The 21,735-nt window shown below is 41.5% G+C and overlaps 1 protein-coding gene and 1 long non-coding RNA gene across 2 annotated transcripts; both read right to left on the reverse strand.

Annotated features, from left to right (window-relative positions):
- Positions 1-3,075: 3,075 nt before the first annotated feature.
- On the reverse strand, positions 3,076-4,685 carry LOC126969818 (uncharacterized). Its single transcript, XR_007730460.1, has 3 exons — positions 4,575-4,685; positions 4,379-4,503; positions 3,076-3,258 (listed from the first exon to the last, which is right to left on the reverse strand). It is a non-coding gene; the product is annotated as an uncharacterized LOC126969818 (long non-coding RNA).
- A 165-nt stretch (positions 4,686-4,850) lies between these two features.
- LOC126969700 (prolow-density lipoprotein receptor-related protein 1-like) lies at positions 4,851-21,150 on the reverse strand. Its single transcript, XM_050815247.1, has 19 exons — positions 21,102-21,150; positions 20,697-20,839; positions 20,002-20,163; positions 18,725-18,905; positions 17,882-17,970; positions 16,860-16,946; positions 14,432-14,596; positions 14,167-14,335; positions 11,506-11,605; positions 10,313-10,538; positions 9,452-9,606; positions 9,297-9,384; positions 8,879-9,115; positions 8,218-8,333; positions 6,389-6,476; positions 5,633-5,804; positions 5,339-5,555; positions 5,112-5,268; positions 4,851-5,044 (listed from the first exon to the last, which is right to left on the reverse strand). Exons 1-19 carry the CDS (start codon positions 21,113-21,115, stop codon positions 4,851-4,853), a joined length of 2,760 nt encoding a protein of 919 aa, XP_050671204.1. The 5' UTR covers positions 21,116-21,150.
- Between the last annotated feature and the right edge of the window lie 585 nt (positions 21,151-21,735).

Consider the following 21,735-nt stretch of genomic DNA (forward strand, 5'->3'; position numbering starts at 1 on the left):
GCAGCGCTATCACTCCCTCTGAACAAAGGCGGATGATTGGTTTCCCGAGGGGCCCCCCCAATGGTGTCGGCGCCTCACGGTCCACACTCACCCGTGTTGTTCAGTATGGTCTCCGCTCGCTCGCAGGCGGGCTGCTCGCACGCGTGCAGCGTGCCGGCGGCCGCGTCCGCCCACAGGACCCGCCCCGCCCACGCCTCCACCGCACTGGGCCGCGCGCCCGCCCCCAGCGACAACTATCAACACAAATGCAATACGTGAAACTAACTATACAAAAATACAAAGGTTTAGATAATCCTGAGATAATGCCTAACTTTAAATTATGCAAAAATGCATTATATAATTTCTTAACTCTTATAACTAACTTATAATGTAGGATCAGATGAATGGGAAGATGAGTAGCGAGCAGTATAGGATCTGCCACGAGCTGCTACTAAGAAATCGAGATCTTCTAAGTTGCTAACAGTATCGGATTTATTTATTTATTTATTATATATTAATAAATAAATAAGTATCGGATATGGCAACTTTTTCTTCTTCTTCAACCTTGATCTACCCAATGTTGAGTATAGGTCTCTTCCATTTTAGACTATTTTGTGCGGTCCAGACTTTTCCGCAACCAGTCTTTCCCAGCCACTCGCATCAAATCGTCTGTCCATCTTGCTGACTGTCTTCCAACATTCTTGAACCCCTTTCGTGGTCTCCACTCCAACAACTTTTTACCACATCTTCCATCGGACCTACGACAAATATGGCCCGCCCGCTTCCACTTCCTAGAGGCTATGGTTTTTGCTATGTCAATTAGTCCCGTTCTCTTACAGATTTCGGTGTTCCGAACGTGATCGCGTAGAAAAATCCGCAACATAGCTCGTTCCATAGCCCTTACGGAGACTTGGTAGTCGGTGGACGAGCTGCCGAGTCAGCGTCCAAGTCTCGGCTACATAAATCATTACAGGACGCACTGTTTGAATGTGCGGCGCTTGCGGTTTAAAGGCACTCGTTTGTCTCTGAACACGTCTGAAAGTTTACCAAAAGCCCCCCATCCCAACTGAATACGTCAATTTATCTCACGTTCCTGTCCGCTCCTCTCGAGACTTATAACTCGACCTGAATAGACGGATTCGGCAACACTGTCGATCCGTTGACCGTGCAAGGTCACATATCCTCTCGGCCTCGGCATTGCAGCACATTATTTTAAGGGATGTAGAATACAACTCCTCCAACATAGCCTGTAGGTCCTTAGCGTTGCTGGCATGATGTGGCAGCTTACTGGTGAATAACGAAATTAATTCACTTATATAATAACAATTATGCAGAGTGGCTTCATTCGGTGTAACTACCACCAACACGTGCTAGTTGTACGGCTATTGACCCTTACTACTTAAACTGTACCTACCTATTAATTATATACCAATAACTCTTATATCCATTCTATCAATTTTTTTTAAATATAAAAGTGGCAAAATTAGTTGTTGAATTACTATTGAGCTAGTGCAGTATCCTTGCAGTAGCAGTGCAGTTATTTATTAGTAGTGCCCTACAGAGCCCTCAAAAGGCATAGTCCTAGACTCATGGAAGACAGATATTCGATCACTAAAAAACAATACTTCGTATTCGGCTAACTACAAACCTATAGCTTATTACCTGACAAAATCGTTGCTCGGCTCTCAAAAATCATGCGTCATGCTCAAAATAATAAAAATATAAGCAAAATAGGGTCACAATTTTTCAAACTTGAACAGCAAGTCATAAATAATGAAATATATTCTACAATCATATTAATTGGCACCACATTGCATGCACTCCAAAATAATATATCTATTTACTTTATTAGGAGAAAAAATAGTAACAGTTGTACATAGACATAAACTTGACTAAGGCTAACTAGTAAAACACATTCAACTGAAGCCTAATACAATTCTCACTAAAACATTAAATACTCAAAGTAAAAAAGAGAAACAAAAGCAAACGTGTGTCACATAATATTAATACCATAAAATTTAAAGACAATGACAGAGTATATTCTTCATGTTGAAGTTCAAAGCAAAACGAGGGATGGAATAATAAAAGAGCTAGAACCATTGATCATAAGTGTAAAGGTGATAGTTCTGTTAGTAGTTCAGACGAATCTATGGAAATATAAAGGTTAAAACTTAGTATCCCGTAGCAAGAATTATGAGGTAAAAAATATTTTAATTGATAGAGCTTTAGTCCACGATTATAATGCTACCACCCTAATTGCAAGGTAATGCACCGTTCCAGAGAAAAAAGGAATTATAAGCTAACCTCAAATTATGAAATTTTTAAGGGTTGGGACATTTTTATGGGAATGAAAGAAAGGGAAACGCCTAGAATTAGTTTGTGGCATTCGCCGGCCGCTACCGCGGCCGCCTCAGTTGTGTAGTGGTTTTAATTAAATATTGTTCAGGCACTGTATAATGTTCTGATAATATGATCCCTTTATACTTTCAAGTAACAATTTTAAACAATACATTTTACTGCAAAGAACTCATGTCTCAATGTGTGTACAAGAGACAATGTGTGTATAATTAATGACTGTATAAAATTGAAAGACCTAAACCATTACCTAAGGTAAGGAATTATGGAAAAAAATTGAAAAAGTATCCAAATTATTTGTTCCTACTTAAGTTGGTAATACCATATGAAGGTTTTTTTTTATTTACAGGTTCAGCTTTCGTTAGCTAGACTATAGCTGTATCGGGACCGCGTGATTTGGACAAAATTAGTGACAGGTGATTTAACCTAAACATGCGTCAGCCGCAGGGGCAAATTCGTAGCACACCTTTAGTGATACCTGTGTATAGCAAGGACTGGCATTAACACTTGCTCTAACATAATGACACAATAATTTGAATTCATTTTTTATTGATCATTTGAATCTAATAAAAAGTCTTGTCATATTCCCCCCGTGGAAATAATTAATTATGATTTCATAAGCTCCTTTAATAAAACGTATATACTAGATTATATATAGTCATAATCATTGCATGTATGTCTACTGTTGGCGTTCCAATAAATAAATGAATATTAGCCCATATAAAAACCAGCCCATTACTCGGCACCCTTAAAGCTGAGTCATGCCATGCCTGCGTGCGTCATGCACCATGCGCAGTAGTTGGTGCGTCGTGCATCGTGCACGAACCGTGGCGAGGCGGGCCGTGCGCAGGTCCACGTACTGGATGGTGGCGGAGGCCGCGTTGACCCAGTACAGTGTGGAGCGAGCCGTGTCTACCGCCAGACCTGTACACACCACACCACTCCAGAGCTACATATTACATTAACATTTCATGTTAGGCTAAACACGCACTAAGAAATTTATTTAATAATAATTATTATAAAAATTATAAATAATATAATTATAATAAATATATTTAAAAAAAATGTGTGTGTGTACTTATGTATGCACGCAAGAAGTTATACTTCTTTGGTCTAACGAAGCAAAAATCATTAAAATGAGTTATTCCTCGTGCTATTCTACGTATTTAGAAAGAACAATTTTATAAAAACCTTGCAAAGATGGCTTTGACAATTAATTATTAAATAATGAATACGGCTGTATGGGCTTGAACCCTTTGCCTGTCCTAATAATGGACGAAGAAACCAAACAAAAAAATATTACGAATGACGCAAACCTTAGAAAATTTAAGGAATCAACTTCAACCTGTTAAACAACGCGCTTAAAGAAGTATAGTTTCAATAACACTAACAAATTGTTTGTTTTGTTTGTTACATGATACATAGGTTATCGCATTAGTATCTCACTGTACTATTATATATTCTATGGCATTAGTGTGTTATTTACCTGACTGTTCTAGGAACAAAATAACAAAGTTTATTTGCCAATTTAGTTCAATACTTAAAATATATTTCTTACTTTTTTATGGAAATAAGAGACGAGACGAGCAGGACGTTCAGCTGAAGGTAATTAATACGCCTTGGACATTACAATGCAGTGCCGCTCAGTATTCTTGAAATCCCAAAAATTCTGCGCGGTATTACAATAGCGCTCGTCACCTTGAGTCATAAGATGTTAAGTCTCATTTGCCTAGTAATTTTACTAGCTACGGCGCCCTTCGGACCGAAACACATTAATGCTTACATATTACTGCTTCACGGCAGAAATAGGCGCCTTTATGGTACCCATAATCTAGCCGGCATTCTGTGCAAAGGGAGTCCCACTGGTTAGTTTTTTGTATAACAAAAATTATTATTAAAATTAGATTTGCCACAAACCGCCAAATATCTCGTCCGCTTAGATCGTCAGTGTCTAACAAGTCATGCTGTATATTACGTGAATGCCATAGGTTAATAAATTTCGCGACATTGTTGCGACGGGTGCATTATATATGAATTTTGTCACCTGTGACGCCGCCAAAATGCACATCACTGTTGTTGTCAGCGAGCGTCGTGCGGGCGGTTGCGTCCCCGCGAGCGCGCACGATCTTCTCCGCGCCGCGCTCCGATATGGCCCAGTAGATCTCCCCGCTGCGCACACAACGGACAAATTAGTTGACACGTGACGGTCGCGGCGGGACCCGTGCAGGAAGCGCTCGTACCGCAGCGGGTGCGAGGCCAAGGCCGTGATCTCGGCGGGCGCGGGCGCGTACAGCCGCACCACCCGCTCGCCGCGCAGCCCCGCCGCCGCCAGCTGGCCGCGCACCACGAAGTACAGCACGCGCGCCAGCCAGTCCAGCGCCAGCGCGCGCGGCGCCGCCACGCCGCTGTCCGCCACCACGGTCACGCCGCCGCCGCCGATGTTCGCGCGCTTTATCTCGTTCGTCTGCAACACGCGAATGAACGACACGCCGTCAGAGCCGGTCCGCGCCAGGAGGTCACCGGCGGAGCGGGCTCGCACTCACGTCCGTGTCGGGCCAGTAGAGCGCGTGCTCCGCGGCGAAGTAGCGCAGCGCGGCCGGCGTGCTGAGCAGCGGGCCGGCCAGCGTGGGCGCCAGCTGGCGGCCGCCCCCGCGCAGCTCGAGGCCGCGCACGGCGCCCGCCACGCCCACCAGCAGCACCAGCTCGCCCGCTGCAACCACACGGCGACGTTAGCGACACGCGAGCGGCCGACGACCGGGGCCGGGGAGCTTACGTACATCGGCAGGTGCGCTGGTCCGGCGCGAGGCTCATGAGATACGGACAGGCGCACACGCGCTCTGTAGGCGAGTGGATGAGACACAAGTGTGAGCAGTTTCCGTTGTTGTTCCCGCACGGGCTGTGTTCCATCAGAGGTTGCCTGCTCGGGTGGATCACCTGAAACACAAAACTCACCGTGAGATCCACTGGCGGCGACTGCGCCGTCACAAATTAGTGTCCCGCCCACCTTGAGGTCGAACGGCTGCGTGAGCGTGCGCTGGATGACGGTGACGTCGGAGCCGTCAAACTTGTTGGCGCGCAGCACACTTTTGGAGCGCCAATCAGTCCAGTAGACGTGCGACTCGAAGACGGTGATCGCAAAAGGATGCGACAGCGACGCATGCCCGCGCAGTACCTCGCGGTGGTCGTCGCCAGAGTAGGTCGTCGTGTGGATGGAGTCAGACCTGCGAAGTGAGTCAGCGTTACAGCAGGCCACAGTTACCGAAAGACAGAAGTAGAGGAAGGCAGCAGGGGCACGCACCTGGCATCGATCCAGTACAGTCGTTCTGCGCGGTGGTCGAGCGAGATGCCGTTGGGCCAGGCGCCGTCCCCCAGAGCGTCCACCCGCACCACGCGTGTCCGCTCGCGGCCCGCCATGGACGCGCGCTCGATACGGGGCGCGCTCTGCTCCCAGTCACTCCAAAACAGGAAACCTTGCAATTTTTTTAAATTAACTAACTACTGATAATATTATTTATATCCTTAGCGTTTCTTACAACTTACAAATTTAGGCATTTAGTCTTTATTTACCAGCTACATAGAGATACTGGTTCCAAAGAAAAACACACACACACATGTTTAATATTCCTTGGCAAGTTACAAACTGATTTGGCAACGAACTGATGTACACAAACATAAAATTGGAAAATATCAAGCAAGAAATAGAATAATTAAATAGAAGCTAACAGAGTATACTTAACAGTCACAGAAAAGAACTTTCTCAGGCTTACTTTTCTTTCTTAAATTTTCTAGGCTGAAGCGGCTTATATTCAGGTACTAGCAGCAAGATTCGTGGACAAGGAGTGAGAGACTTCACACTGGAAAAGCCTCTCTAAATACAACACCAAATTCGATTTCAATTTTGGTCTAGTTGTCCTCTTTATGCGTTTTAATCTCTTTGCCCTGACTATTAAGCTAGGGTTCCCTTTAGAACCCCAGTTTGTTCAAATAAAATTTTTACGCTTAGATATAATATAAAGGATCTAATTAATACTCATTGTATGTAGGATCGTCTTACCTTTCCTGGGGTCGAGGGCGAGAGCGCGAGGGCTGTCCATATCGCCGGCGATAAGAGTACGCCGGTAACGACCGTCCTCACGTGACACCTAGCGGTACAATTAAAATATCAAATAAGTAGTTTTTTTTCTCTTTTATTTCAATTAAAAGGTTAAATTTATAATTTGTTTTGTTGTTGTTTGTTTATAATTTTTTTATGCTTACATAATAATATTAGTTTTATTTTTAAAAGTAATTAGAGAGTATTTTTTTGCTAGGGAGTAACGGAGTGCTAAATTATTAAGTTGTATGAGGTACAAGAACAAGGTGCATTTCGTCCAATATTAGTTTTCATAACCGGTAAACAGAAAGGTTTTGCTTTAAGTCGAGTTGATGTACTTGAAATGATATACAATTTAATGTACCAATAGAATCTGTTTTTTTTTATTTCTATAAAATGAAAAGTCAAGCATACGCAGACGATTTGCAATTTTTTGTAAGTTGAAAGATGTAACCTCCTATTATTATCATTTCTATTGCTTACTTTTTTATTATTACATAGATGTCGGAGTTAATTACGATTTATTGTCTCTATTTAACTGCATAAATAACTTTGTTATCCCATATAAAAAATATAGAAAAGAAAAAGAGAAAAACAAAGTTATTTATGTAGTTGGTGTTTGTATGACAAGCTTATGTGGCACTTACAAGAGTTTTAAGTCTGGGCGGCTGTCTAGTTTGGAAGTACTCAAGAAAGAAGAAGGAAAGATTTTTTTATTATTTTGAAATGTATAAGTATAAACAAGCAAAAACAAAAAGACTGAAACGAAATATACGATTCAAAAAATGGCCCCAACTTAGCATGTTTTCTGGTTTGAAAACCAACGCTGATCTTCCGTTGGGCCATTTTGTGACGTCACGAAAAAATATTTTTGATATAAAATAAAAGCAAAACTTTTTAATGGTAGGAAACTAAAAGTAACGTGGTATAAAAACTAAATCCTATAAACTTACATAATGTAATTTAATTTAAAATTAATTTCTTAAGTGTTTCGATCTGATATAATTAACGATGGGCAATGAATGAGTTAGAACGTTCTACTTGTATACTCAGTGACCGCATCTAAATAAATTGATAATTTCTGTTCGTTGCTTGTTACGTCAACTGTCTATTATAATTTATTCCAAAAAAAATGCATATGTATAACAATCAACATTATAGTTCATAAAACTGCTAACAGCCAAGTATAAATAGTTATTTATACTTGGCTGTTAGCAGTTGTCAGTTGACAACTGCCTAAATTATATATTTAAAGATCTAATTAGAATTGAGAGTTTATGTTTTGAATTGAAACTAGCTTCACCTCACAAAGATAATGGAGAAAACAATGTTTGGTGAGTCTAGAACTATTCTTGTACATTGTAATAAATAAAATAAATAAAAATATTAGGTAGAATACTTTTATAAAGTACTGGTGTCATGTCTCAGTGTTTCCTCTTGTTTCTGATGATTTAACAAAAACTGTTTAATTTTTAATTTAAAACTTTGATAGTGTAGTAAAGTGTAGAAATCCTCAATTTGTGAATACAATAGACTAAGAATCATTCAACGTCCAGACTTATCAAAAATTTAAATATCAAAGCCACCGAGAAAAAAGGGAGGAAGTGAGCTTTGTGAAAAACAAAAATAGCTTATAACACAGGGGTCTTTAATAAAATCCATTGTGTTAAGTGATCATCGCCGCCCATATTCTCTTGCAACACCAGAGGAATCACAGGAGCGTTGCCAGCCTTTAAGGAATAGAAAAGAAATAGAAAGGATAGAAATAGTGTTTTTTTTTCTAGAGTCACCTCGATCTGTTGCAGGCTGCTCTCAATCCAGTACAGGTTGCCTGCCACCCAGTCGACGGCCAGGCCCTCCGCACTCGAGAGGCCTCCCTGCACCACCGCCTTGATGTCGTTCAGAGCTGCAACCGACACTCTTATCACACCCGAATATCACATTTTATGCCGTTCATAAATTTTGTACAAAGAATTATTTGAGAAACTACACGTGTACACAGATTGGTGAGTTTACACTCACAGTTTCTGGTAGTCTTGCCGAACCCGGGCATTCTCAGTATCCGCGCCCCGTCACTTACGTGGCTGCTTCTGCGGACACCACGAGCTGGGCCGTTGAGGACTGGGAGCTTTCATTTGGAGCCTGACAGTGTCTGTCATTTGGGGGGTTTTTGTCATAATCGCCACGCTTCGCAGGCGGGTTGGCAATCGCATTAGATTGTGATCCTCTCTCGGGAGGATGCTGCCGCCCATCCTCCGTTCTTTGTATTCCTTGGTCATTAGAGATGGGGTGATAATTTTGTGCGACACTACACGCTTTTCACAATCTGGTCAAGATAGCTGGGATTCGTTGGATGATGTCAGCGCAGGACCGATCGTCGTAGAGATCTTTTAAGGAGGCATTTGCCGAGCAGTGGACGACTATCCGGCTGATACAATGATGATGACTCACAGTTGTCGACGAGCAGGCCGCGGTAGATGGCGTCGTCCAACACGTCGGTCCAGTAGAGCGCGGCGGGCTGCGAGGATTGTGAGGATTGCGAGGACTGCGAGGACTGCGACCCGCGGCGCCAGTCCAGCCCGATGGTGTTCTTGAGCGACGACAGCAGCGCGCGCGACGCCAGCGACCCCAGCTGCACCGCGCGCACCTCGCGCCGGTTGCTGAACACCAGCAGGCCCGGCCCGCCCTCTGCACATATCGAGTCACTCTAACATCCTTGCGGCAAGTCCCGCACCAGAGAGCAGAAATGACAGCGGCCGAAAAAGACAACCATCACTTATTTTAGGGCAAAACAATGTATATTAATATATTTTTACTAAAATAATTTTAGAAATGTACAATAATAATTAAAGTATAATGTGGTCGTTACCGATACTCTTGCAGGTGAAGCCGTCATCTGCAAGCTGGTAGCCGTCGTAGCACGTGCACTTGTAGCGGCTTTTCTGTGGCTGGCATGTCTGTAACACGACGTGGTGTTAGTACGAGGCGGGGCGGGTAGTGGCGGGCGGGGCGTCACGTACGTACCTGCGAGCACACGCCCCAGTCGGCGCAGGCGTGGTGCGGCCGACACGTGCGGCGGTCGGGCCGCAGCTCCAGGTGCGGCGGACACGTGCAGGCGGGCCCGCCCGGCGTCGGACGACACGTGTGCGAGCACGCTGACACCGCACACATCGGCTCGCCTAACACACAACGAGCGGTCTCGTTCAACATACATCGCTAAGATCAAAACACTTCTCCATGCGATACAGAAACGCTACAACGTGCACTTCACTTTAACCATTTTTAAATTATTTATCAGATATTCTTTTATGTTTTTTAAATATATAACATAACTAACTTTATATAAGAAAAATATGCAACACAAATACTAAGCCAACAAGATCTCTTAAACACCACAACGTAAACACAGCTCGTAATCAACACCATAATGTTAATTTGGAACCCTTTTTATACTGAGTTACCAATATAATAACGTGTGAAATAATACTACATATATACCCTTTTTAAATATTATAAAATTTGAAACTGAAACTCTGGGTGTAGAATACAGTTTATTTTATGCGACTGTCACGTGTTTTAACATTGTGGTGTCATTTTGAAAATCGCTACTATATATCACCATGAATTAATACTTTCGAGCATAATTTTCAACTATTTAACGGCAGAGTTCAGCTAGTTGAATATTATTAGTAACAATGAATTAATACTTTCGAGCATAGTTTTCAACTATTTAACGGCAGAGTTCAGCTAGTTGAATATTATTAGTAACAATGAATTTAGACTTTAAGTATATCTTTCCCATTTCGGGCACCTTTTGCGGCCCACGTAGGTACTATCACAAAAATGGGTAAGTAAGCACAATAAACTTGATAACCCATCACTGACCACAGCGGTCAGCCTCGTCAGCGCCGTCAGCGCAGTCTGACACGCCGTCACACAGCTGCAACAGCGGCACACAGCGAGTGCCGTTGTCGCAGCGCAACGCGGGCCACGCGCATGAGTCGGCGGGGGCAGGAGCGGGACGAGGCGGGGGCGGGCCGCCCGCCACGTTGGCGCACTTCGCCTCGTCCGACCCGTCCAGACAATCCACGCGCGCGTCGCAACGGAACTCCTGTGACAATCAAGTGTGGTCACCAAAGAGTATAATAATATATAGAGAAAAGAGAGCCCTCTCTACGCATTATGAGTTGTCTATTTGAACACTAGCGCCATCTGGAGATTGGACCCGAAAATAACTATATATAAGCTCGAAATTATAAAATTCATTTAGTTGTGACGCAATTAAATAACTAACTCTACTTTTTAATGCAGGTATTGCAATTTTTTACCATGTTGAAATTGCTCGTAGAGTAAGTTATTTAATTTTGCCACAACATAGAACATAAAGGATAGATTTAGTAGTGTAAATATGCAAAATGGAACACGAGAGCTACATACAAATGCAAACGCTAGAAGTAGCCGCCATTTTATGACCAGTGGGCAGTGACACAAATAAAAAAAAGTTGAAAGGTTTCAAAGCGAGTGACAGCTGACAAAGCTTTCATTTTCGGGCCAACTAACACATGGCACTACAGTCTTCTGAAAACGTCACTATAAGGCGTCTGTCCCACCCCTGATGGTCACTGAGAGCCCGACGCCGGAACTAGCTACATTGTGTACAACCCGTATCGTAGTACCAAACACGAAACTCTCTAAGTAGCCGTATACAATAACACATTGCACTACTTTGAGAATTTATTGCACTAAACCACAGGTGGGTTGAATGGTACACACATTTACAGTACTGGCCTAATCTAGTAAAATAACAACAACCAACCTCACATTGATTCGTCTTCAATTTACAAATAACAAAAAGACAAACGATAGCGCGAGCTAATAGTCAGACAGAGTCATCTATCGTTATATTTTAACACTACAAATAATAATAAGAACATAACACAACATCATTTCACTTAGTGAACTGTACCACTTATACACATTGGATCTCACTGCGATCGTGACATGAAAATAAAACGCGGTTAAGGAGTAAGTGATGTAAACAAGAATCAATAAGTTTGATTAACAGCTGATTCTCTTACCTTCCTGATGCACTCTCCGTTGGCGCACTGGAATTCGTGCTCCTCACACAGCGGCCCGCCCGCGACAGAAGCCCCACCCCGCTCCGTTTCGTTTGATGAACTAGAATATGAATGTCGAGCTTCAATTATTTTATTTTATTATTTTACTTATTTTTTATTCTATTATTTAAAACAAACAGTATTACATGATATAAATATGTTAAAAAAAAGTATACATCTATTTACCATTTGACAGTTTTCGCATATAAGCGTGTTAGAAATAATGAACAAAAATACAAAAAAATCAAGAAGTAACACAATAAAACTATATAGTTATAATACACGAAGACAAAATGAATGGTATGGTATGGTATTCAGGTATTTAGCACTCAAGAGAACACGCACTCATCCAACGCCTCGTCAATCTACCTCTTAACGCGTTTGGTGACGTATTAAATAGATCGAAATCAGGCAAGTCAGCTAATATCTGATTTATTGCTTGGGGACACCTAATAAAATATGAAGGTTGCCTGTAATTAGTACTGCAATAAGGAACGTATATTGTACATTTTGTCCTGGTGTAGTTATTGGGCGCTTTGATACCAATTTGTGAAGTTAATTTAGACGAATCTATCTTAGAGTGAAGTAACTTAGAGTAAAAAACTGTATCAGCTATTTGACGTCTTATTTGTAATGGTAGTATGTGATGCCTTTTACATCTTATTATATAATCTGTATCATATTTATTACACCTATATTGTACATATCTTAAAGAATTTGTTTTGAATTTTTTCAAGTCTATTAATGTGAACTTCATATTGAGGGTTCCAAACCTGAGCACAATATTCAAGGGTGCTCCGAACATATGAACAGTATAATATTTTAATGAGTTTTATGCTAGAAAATTGAGAACATATTCGTTTGATGAATCCAGAAGATTTCTTGGCCTTTTCACTATATTATCGATGTGTTTTTCATATGTAAGTTTACTGTCATGTGTGTGTAAAACCAAGGTCTCTAATTTCATTAACAGAATTAAGAACAACGCCCTTTATTTTATAATTGTGTTCAATTATATTATAGTTACGTGAAAAAGTAATTTAATGACATTTTAACACGTTTAGGTCTAGTTTATTAAGAAGAAAGTACGCCTCAAATCTTTCTAGATCCGCTTGAAGAAGCTGCCAATCTGAATCATCAGTATACAATAAATAATTAGAACATTCAAAGCAAGAACCTACATCATGAATAAATATATTAAGTAATAGAGGGCCTATTAATGAGCCTTGTGGCACTCCAGAACAAACAGTGTTTCAAGAAGAGGCATAGCCTTTGACAAGAACTTGTTGAGACCTATTTTCAATATAAGAGGTGAACCATCTGAATAGATTTCCATGTGGCAAATAGAAGTTTCCATAACAGTATGCAGTGATCAATTCGATCAAATGCATTACTAGAATCAATGAAAATAGCATCTACTTGTCCACCTCCGTCCATATCCACAGTCGTGTAATCAATAAATGATAACAGATTAGTGGTGGTCGACCGAGTCTGCATGAAACCATGTTGGTCAGGTATGAACGTAGATTTAAGAGAGCTGTAAACCTGAGTGTTAATAATACGTTCAAAGATTTTGGCAAATATACATAGCTCGGAGATAGACCTATAATTTTTAATGTCATTTTTATTTCCATTTTTATATACTGGAGTAACGAAAGCGGATTTCCAAATTATACTACATATACGAACCGTAAACGAATTTATATCTTCATTACCTACTAAATATTATAAATTTTATTTATTTTTTATTAAATATATAATTTTATGATAAGCCCAACTTAGACTATTTAGATCTACAGTTCCTACTGCGCTGGAAAACCAGGTAACTTGATATTGAGGGAGGAGTAATAACAGTAAATAGGTTTAGTATATCTTAACCTGTGTCAGCCATCGTGTCACTGTTGTTTTACTGGGAAGCGATGAAGGAGAGCTCTCTTCGGAAATAAAGTTGATAAACATCCTAACCCTTATTATCGAATTCAAGATATCATCGAAGAAAAAACTATAAGTGCCTTGAAAAATGGTTAGCTTGGGTTAAGGGCTGTTTCATAGGTCTTGGCAATCAATTTTATAATAAAATACCACACAGTATACTAGGCCTCATAGAGCACAAATTTAAGAAATATATTAAAACTTCTTCGACAAAGGAGGCTTACTAGAGTATAGTAGATTATACAGAGGATAATGACGTATGGTTCTATTTTATGGAAGAGAAGGACAAACGAGCGTACGGGTCACCTGATATTAGGTGATCACCGCGGCCCACACTTTCTTGCTACACCAGAGGAATCACCGAAGCGTTGCCCGCTTTAAAGGGCGAGGTACACCCTTTTTTTTTCAGGTACCCATGTCGTATCGTCCCGGAACCACCGTACAAAGCTCATTCCACAGCTTTGTTGCACGTAGTTATACATATATATATATATATATATATACACAAGACAAGACAAAAACAAGTTTTCCGATAATTATTAATGGAATAAGGAACGCGAAATAGAACAGTTGCATAAACATGTCATTTAACAATCAGATAAAATGATTTTTATTTGCTGACACACTTAGAACAAATTGTGTCGTTTTCATCAATTTGATAATTGATGTTATGACAGGAAGATCAGTCACCTGTGGGGGCGGGGCCGGGGGCGGGGCGTAGTCCGCGGCGACGAGCGGCACGCCAGCTCGTCCGATGCGTCCGCGCAGTCCGCGTGACCGTCGCAGTAGTACTCCCACGGCACGCACGCGCCCGCGCCGTCCGAGCACGCGAACATGGCGCTGGAGCACGAGCGGCTCTCTGACAGACAACACAGCAATGATATCGAGACGGTCTACATCCTGATAGACAAGTGAATTAGGCAGAATGTTATATTATAGTACAGCAGTAGCTCACCACAGCCGCGCTCGTCCGTGTCGTCGAGAGGCCCACAGTCGCGCGCTCCGTCACAGCGCCAGGCGGCCGGCAGGCAGCGCCGCGACTGCTCGCACGCAAACTGCGCCGCACCGCACGTCGCGTGCCCGCACCGCTCCGCACTCTCGTCCGAGCCATCGCGGCAATCTGACGCAAAGGCACAGCAGTAAAGACAATTAATTACTACAACAGGTACACTTACTACTTTTTAACTCATATCGCTTCAGCAGATTTTCATAATTTATACTGTAATAAATTTGTTTCACAGAATTAGTACGCGTGCAATTAGACCGATATAAAATTAACATTATTTACCATCCCAATGTTGAGTTAATCAAAGAACTACTACTAAATAAAAGAATACTACTAAAATATTTTTAAATCGATGTTATAAAAAATCATAAGTCTTCTTAATGTAAGTATTGTAGAGTTAAAATTTCTAAAGCCGTGTGGGTTGTGTTATCATGGAGCTGTAATGGTGACATATAATGAAGGATCAGTTGACGAGTCGGGGCTATCTCACTGCTAGTGATGCTATAATTAGGGATCTGTCCGATTTCAGTCTAGTAGAGACAAAATTTTAAGACTTATGGGTTTGAACAGATTTGATACGGGCATGTTTGTAAATATACTTGCCCGTCCTGCATCTAAGGCTGCCATAAGTCTGTTTGAATCCATAAGTCTTATTTGTTGAACACTGTAGATATAACTTGCTTTTCCTTTTATTAACTTTTTTTTAGTTTGTTAAGTTCAGAATTTTGTTTTTCTTTTGTTTTTTTAATGATGGATTATAATGGGGCTGACATGTACGTACGTATAAAAGCCCCTAAACCAATAAAGAAAAAAAAGATGCTAAAATTTTTCTAAGATTGTACAAATAACTTTTGCTCTTACTGCTTGACCGGATCTGAGTAAACCCATATTCAAAACTTACTCTGATTTTCAATCAAATCTCGCAACTAGGAGGCTGTATTTAGGTTGATGTAGGTTCAGCTCTAAATAATATAGTTTATCATAGTGAACATGGATCGGCTTGGTTTGGACAAACGTCGTTCGGGTTCGTAAGATCACGTCACTTTATAACAGTGTTATGTACTCAGTCTGGCCACAAATACTGTTACAATTAAAAATAAACAAAATATCACATTTGAATTTGGAATCTGTCATTTTTATATGATTGTTCATTGAATTTTCTCATTCAATATTTTGCAACATAAAAATGTGGTGGGGTGATAAAGAGAACCGAATCGCTATATAATCGCATTACACAAAGTAGGTATGGAGCCAAATGCAATTTTTAAAACTCTCCATACGCTTGGTATTAGTAAAATGTTTGTGTACCGGTATTAATAGGTACAAGGGACCTCCTCTATTTGTGACAGAAAAAGTATCTGGCCGTCCACGTAGTGTTCGTACGAAAAAGGTGGTCAAAGCAGCAAAAGAAAGAATTCGAAGAATTTTTGTCCGAAAGCAAAAGATTTTATCTCGGGAGATGAAAATAGCTCCCTGAACAATGTCGCGTATTTTAAAAGATGACTTAGGATTTGCGGCCTATAACAGACGTAATGGTCATTTCTTAACTGATAATATAAAAAAAGAATAGGGTGGTAAAATGGAAACAACTACTGAAGCGGTACGCAAAAGGAGGTCACAGAAAAATGTTGTTTACGGATGAGAAAATTTTTAATTGAGCAACTTTTTTACAAACAAAATGACCGTATTTGTGCAAGTTCTAAGGTAGCTTCCCAATTAGTCGTTAGAGTGCAACGTAGGCACTATCGGACTTCAGTGATGGTTTGGTGGGGTATTAGCTATGAAGGAGTGACTGAGCCATACTTATGTCAAAAAAGTTTCAAAACATTGACACAAGTGTATGTGAAGCCCCTTAAGAACACCATATTCAATAACCAAGATGGTCCTTCCAGCAAGACTCGGCGCCGGGTCATAAAGCTCAGAGAGCTCTACAGAGTCTTGGTTGGAAACGAACGTTTCGGACTTCATCAGAGCTGAAGAGTCGTCGTCTAGTCCCGATCTTCATCCGATTATGGTTTATGGTCAGTTTTAGAGAGTACGGCTTGCTCTAAACGCATTGATAATTTGGAGTCCCTAAAACAATCCGTACGATTGGCAGTGAAGAATTTTTCCACAGAAACAGTGCGTGCTTCTATCAATAGAACTATTGAAGGCCAGTTATCAATGGCCTCAACGTTCAAAGGACTGTAAGTAGCCAATGGAAACCACTTTGAATAAGCTTTTTGTATTTTAAATTATTTTATATTTATGTATTAAACTAAGACCCTGTAAAAGTAATAAATGTTATTTGCAATAGATTTTTTTTGTTTCAGTATTTATGGCAAGACTAGGTATATGATGTGTGAAGCAGGTGAAAGAAGCGATAAGGTAAGGTCACCTTTGAGTCCGTCGCACAGCCAGGTGGTCGGGACGCAGCGGTTGGTGTCGCACTGCACGTACTGCGTCGCGTCACACGTCACGTTCGCTGCACGCACACAACACGGATACGTACTTAATTACAATGCTACCTTGATTTATTTGATATATAACGATGACAACACTTAAAGAAAAATATTGTAGAGTAATAGTTATTTATGCAACTGTTGTGTAATAAGGGGTATTAAAACACGAATGTTAGTTAGTTAGTGATAATAGTATCACATGAGTATTTAATACCTAATTATCAACAGTTGCATACAAGACTTTATCTACACCCAGAATATGAATCCTCTAAAAGATTCTGAAACAGTTAACTTACTGCTAACATTAAAACGGCCAGCCCTAGTAGTAAACTAATATCATCCCTTACTGATTATATACAAATAAACTAAGTATGAAAGAATTATTAATTTTAGTAGTAATTTACATTTTGTATAGTGCAATTATTAAAATTCACTTGAATATTATGTTATTTTGCAGTGTTTAAAATATCCGGTGGTGTGCTGTCAAAACTTGAATCGCTCATTTAAAGCATGGGTGTAGATAAATGGTATTTATTTATTACGCGCTCTTTTGGCGAAATCAATCTCTACGCTGAAAATTGCTCGAGTAAAAAAGAAGAACCTCAAGGGAGAGATTGATGGTTTTGTTCTAAAATATTTAGTAAGATATTCGTTTACATTCTTATTTATATTTTTTTTGTTGTAGTAGTTGTGTTCTACCGCATTCATCACGTGCAGTGATCCTAAGAGTTAAATGTAGCCGCATTCTTGATGCACCATCTGAAGCCAATACAACATGGTTACTTTGGAAGAAAAACGCTTACACTAACCTTAAAGGCCAGTGATTGAAAGACCTATGACTCCTGTGGTGTTGCAAATGCAGGAGGCGGTGATCAGTTACTATCACATAACCTGTACGCTCATTCGTCCACCTATTCCATTTAATTGAATTCAATCGATAATCTAGCTGGTGGGTTACCACAAGGCCCGGTGGGTGAGGAGTCTTCGTCGGACCCGTCGGGACAGTCCGCGTCCCCGTCGCAAGCAAGCGATGCGTCGATACAGCGCCTGCGCAAAACACGATACATACTTATAATATGTGTGAACTTATTTGTATAGACTTTGTATAGTCCACAAATTTCGTTCTGTAATTAATTTTTTAACAACAAGAAAAGGTTTTTTAGTCATTCTAAATTTGTGATTCAATATTTCGCCAGAAAGCTGTGGTCCGAACATTACTATAGTGCCGAGCTGTAAATATTATGAGTGTTCAGATACCCAAAGACAAAGCCAAGAAGACACCAAGCGAAGATGAGGGTACTTCCCAAGAAATGCCCCGGTATTCTGAAGTGGATATATATATGAGCATCAAGAAGGCCGAGCACGAGGGGACGGAGCTCTCAGTGGATGACCAGGTCACACTAAAGTTTACCCAAAAATCAATGATTACGCTTCAACCAATAGCTGCTGAAACGTCACCGATGCAGATTATCGAAGACAAGATGCGCGAGTGTAATGACATCGGTAATATATGTCTAGTCTTGTATCGATTGTTTGATTTCGCATTCACTAGAGGAGCTTTTTTGGGATCCCGTTCAATGAGTGACTATAATATTAATTGCGTATGTTATAAATTTATTTTATATGGGTCGCATTTACAACTTCAAAACACATTCACCGGGGTGTCCGCTACCAGAAACTGAGTTAGTTAATAGACATGTCATCGATATCCCCTTCCTTCTCTTCTGGTCATTTATGTTTATCTGAGAGGTCGGAGTTTGAGAATACCCGTGTTTGTCCCATGCTATCAGTGTGTACGTACCCTCGTCCACAGTGGAACTGGTCGGGCGGACAGCGAGCAGGCGCCGCACGCGTCACATTGCGGCACGCGCGCTTGTCCTCGGCCAGTTCCCGCCCCACTCCGCACGCACACACATGAGAGTCGCCCACGAACAGGCACAGCTCTTCACAGTTTCCGTTGTTGTGTGAACACACGTTTTCGCCTATAATAGAGCGTAAAGAGCACAATTTATATTGATACGTTGGAATAAATAAAAAAGGCCGTTACTGTTTTTCTGATATGCACAGACAAAAATAACGTTTCTTGTTTATGTAACAGCCAGAGGCTTTACATTTATAAAATTAAATCTCTAGAAAATCGTCGCCGTAATCAAGACTATTTGTATTTAAAATATAATGTATTGGTATCGCAATACTACACAGTTATTACACACCACATAGTTGCAATACATGATAATCTTTTTATCATTTTTATTACTAAGAGATAATCATTTGTATAACTTTTGGCTAGCAAAGTCGATGGATATCTAAAATTATAAAAGATGTCACAATTACCAGATTAACAACTGACGGATATGTTTGTATATTTATCTACACCCACGCTTTAAATCCTCTATTAAAGATTCTGCAACAGCTTAATGCCAACATTCAAACACCCAATGTTCTAATAACCATTACATCATCCAAACGAGTGTTGTAATGTTGTACTGAATTTCATAACAACACTCCTAAGTTTTTTTTTCGATCCCTTCATGCGCAAAGAGTTTCAACAGATAGCCACATTCTTATTGCTCGATGCGTGGTATTTGTATGAATTTCAAAAAAAGAACATTTTTATTTACGCGCGTTCCACACTACCAGAACGTCGCGCGCCGTAAAAAAAAAGTAGGTTATTCGAATCCCCGCCATTTTGCTTCGATAATTTTATTGTTTTGTTTACAAAAATGAGTGATTCATTTTAAACGCTGCAAAAGGACATTATATTCGAGTGATTTTTAATTATCGCACTATACAAAAAATGTAAATTACTACTAAAATAAATATTTTTTTCAATACTTAGTTTATATGTATATAATCAGTAATGAATGATATTAGGTTACTGCTAAGACTGGTGTTTTAGTGTTAGCAGTAAGCTAACTGTTTCAGAATCTTTTAGAGGATTCATATTCTAGGTGTAGAAAAAGTCTTGTACGCAACTGTTGATAATTAGGTATTAAAACACGAATGTGGATTGATAATAGTGTCACATGAGTGTGAACCCCTTATTACACAACCGTTGCATAAATAACTATTAGTTACCGATCCTCTCGTCCCGCGACACCAGCCGGATATCGTAGAGCGGCGGTGCGAACGAGTGCAGCTCTGTAACGTCCACGAGCCGCGCGTCACTCGCACCCGCAGCGGCGAGCACGCGGGCGCGACGCAACGCTCCCGTACCGTGCTCGCTCCATATCACCGCGTCTGCAGTCACAGAGAAACACGCGTCACCACTCTCAAATTATTAAAAGTAAATGAATCAATATGATATGAAAAAGTTAAGAATTTTAACATTTACCATTACTCCGGAAATGGTTGAGAATTATTTGCCACTTTCAAAATTAATTGCCACTCCTTTAAGTCAACATATACTTAATCTTAATGGCTCTACAAATTATTTTAATTACAATCTATTTGAAAAGTTAAAAAATAAATGTAAATTAATTAATTATACCACAGATGTTGAGTACTAGAGTCATGGATCAATCCACACACAGTGTAAATAAATAAAGCTATTATGCGTGCAATTATATTTACGATTATAAAGTAAACATAACTATAAAAATACCATATAACTTAAAATTTTAGCAACATGGGGCAATATTCTAGATTGTAGGATCGACCAGCCACCGCAAGAAGCGCCCGAAGGTGACAGCTAAACAATAAAGGAATAGAAATATTCATTAACTACTATTTGTACCAATATGTATCAAAGGACTTATCAGGTAGTAACAGACCTCCGTCAATAGCGAGTCCGTACGGCTTCAGCAAGGGGAAATGATCAGAATGCTCGGCGAGCAGCTCGCGGTTCGCGCCTGGCGCCAGCATGCCTTGTGACGTCACGCGTATTCGTTCAATCTTGTTGAGGTACGTGTCGCACCTGCGAAATTCAAACACCTTGGTCTACAATCTATATAGTTTTAACCAGGATGTGGACAAGTTGATGAGAAGTCCGCGCAGGCCGCTCTTATCTTTAACACGTGTTCGTTCGAGCGTCACTCACCAGTACAGCTGCATGGTGGTCGCGTGCAGCGCCAGTCCGCTGGGCCAGTGCAGGCCGGACGCGAGCAGCTCGCGCCGCAGCGATCCGTCCGCGCGGGCCGCTCTTATCTTTAACACGTGTTCGTTCGAGCGTCACTCACCAGTACAGCTGCATGGTGGTCGCGTGCAGCGCCAGTCCGCTGGGCCAGTGCAGGAAGGACGCGAGCAGCTCGCGCCGCAGCGAGCCGTCCGCGCGGGCCGCTCTTATCTTTAACACGTGTTCGTTCGAGCGTCACTCACCAGTACAGCTGCATGGTGGTCGCGTGCAGCGCCAGTCCGCTGGGCCAGTGCAGGCCGGACGCGAGCAGCTCGCGCCGCAGCGAGCCTTCCGCGCGGGCCGCTCTTATCTTTAACACGTGTTCGTTCGAGCGTCACTCACCAGTACAGCTGCATGGTGGTCGCGTGCAGCGCCAGTCCGCTGGGCCAGTGCAGGCCGGACGCGAGCAGCTCGCGCCGCAGCGAGCCGTCCGCGCGGGCCGCTCTTATCTTTAACACGTGTTCGTTCGAGCGTCACTCACCAGTACAGCTGCATGGTGGTCGCGTGCAGCGCCAGTCCGCTGGGCCAGTGCAGGCCGGACGCGAGCAGCTCGCGCCGCAGCGAGCCGTCCGCGCGGGCCGCTCTTATCTTTAACACGTGTTCGTTCGAGCGTCACTCACCAGTACAGCTGCATGGTGGTCGCGTGCAGCGCCAGTCCGCTGGGCCAGTGCAGGCCGGACGCGAGCAGCTCGCGCCGC

Source organism: Leptidea sinapis, chromosome 19 (genome assembly GCF_905404315.1).
Source record: "Leptidea sinapis chromosome 19, ilLepSina1.1, whole genome shotgun sequence".
NCBI classification, from domain to species: Eukaryota; Metazoa; Arthropoda; class Insecta; order Lepidoptera; family Pieridae; genus Leptidea; species Leptidea sinapis.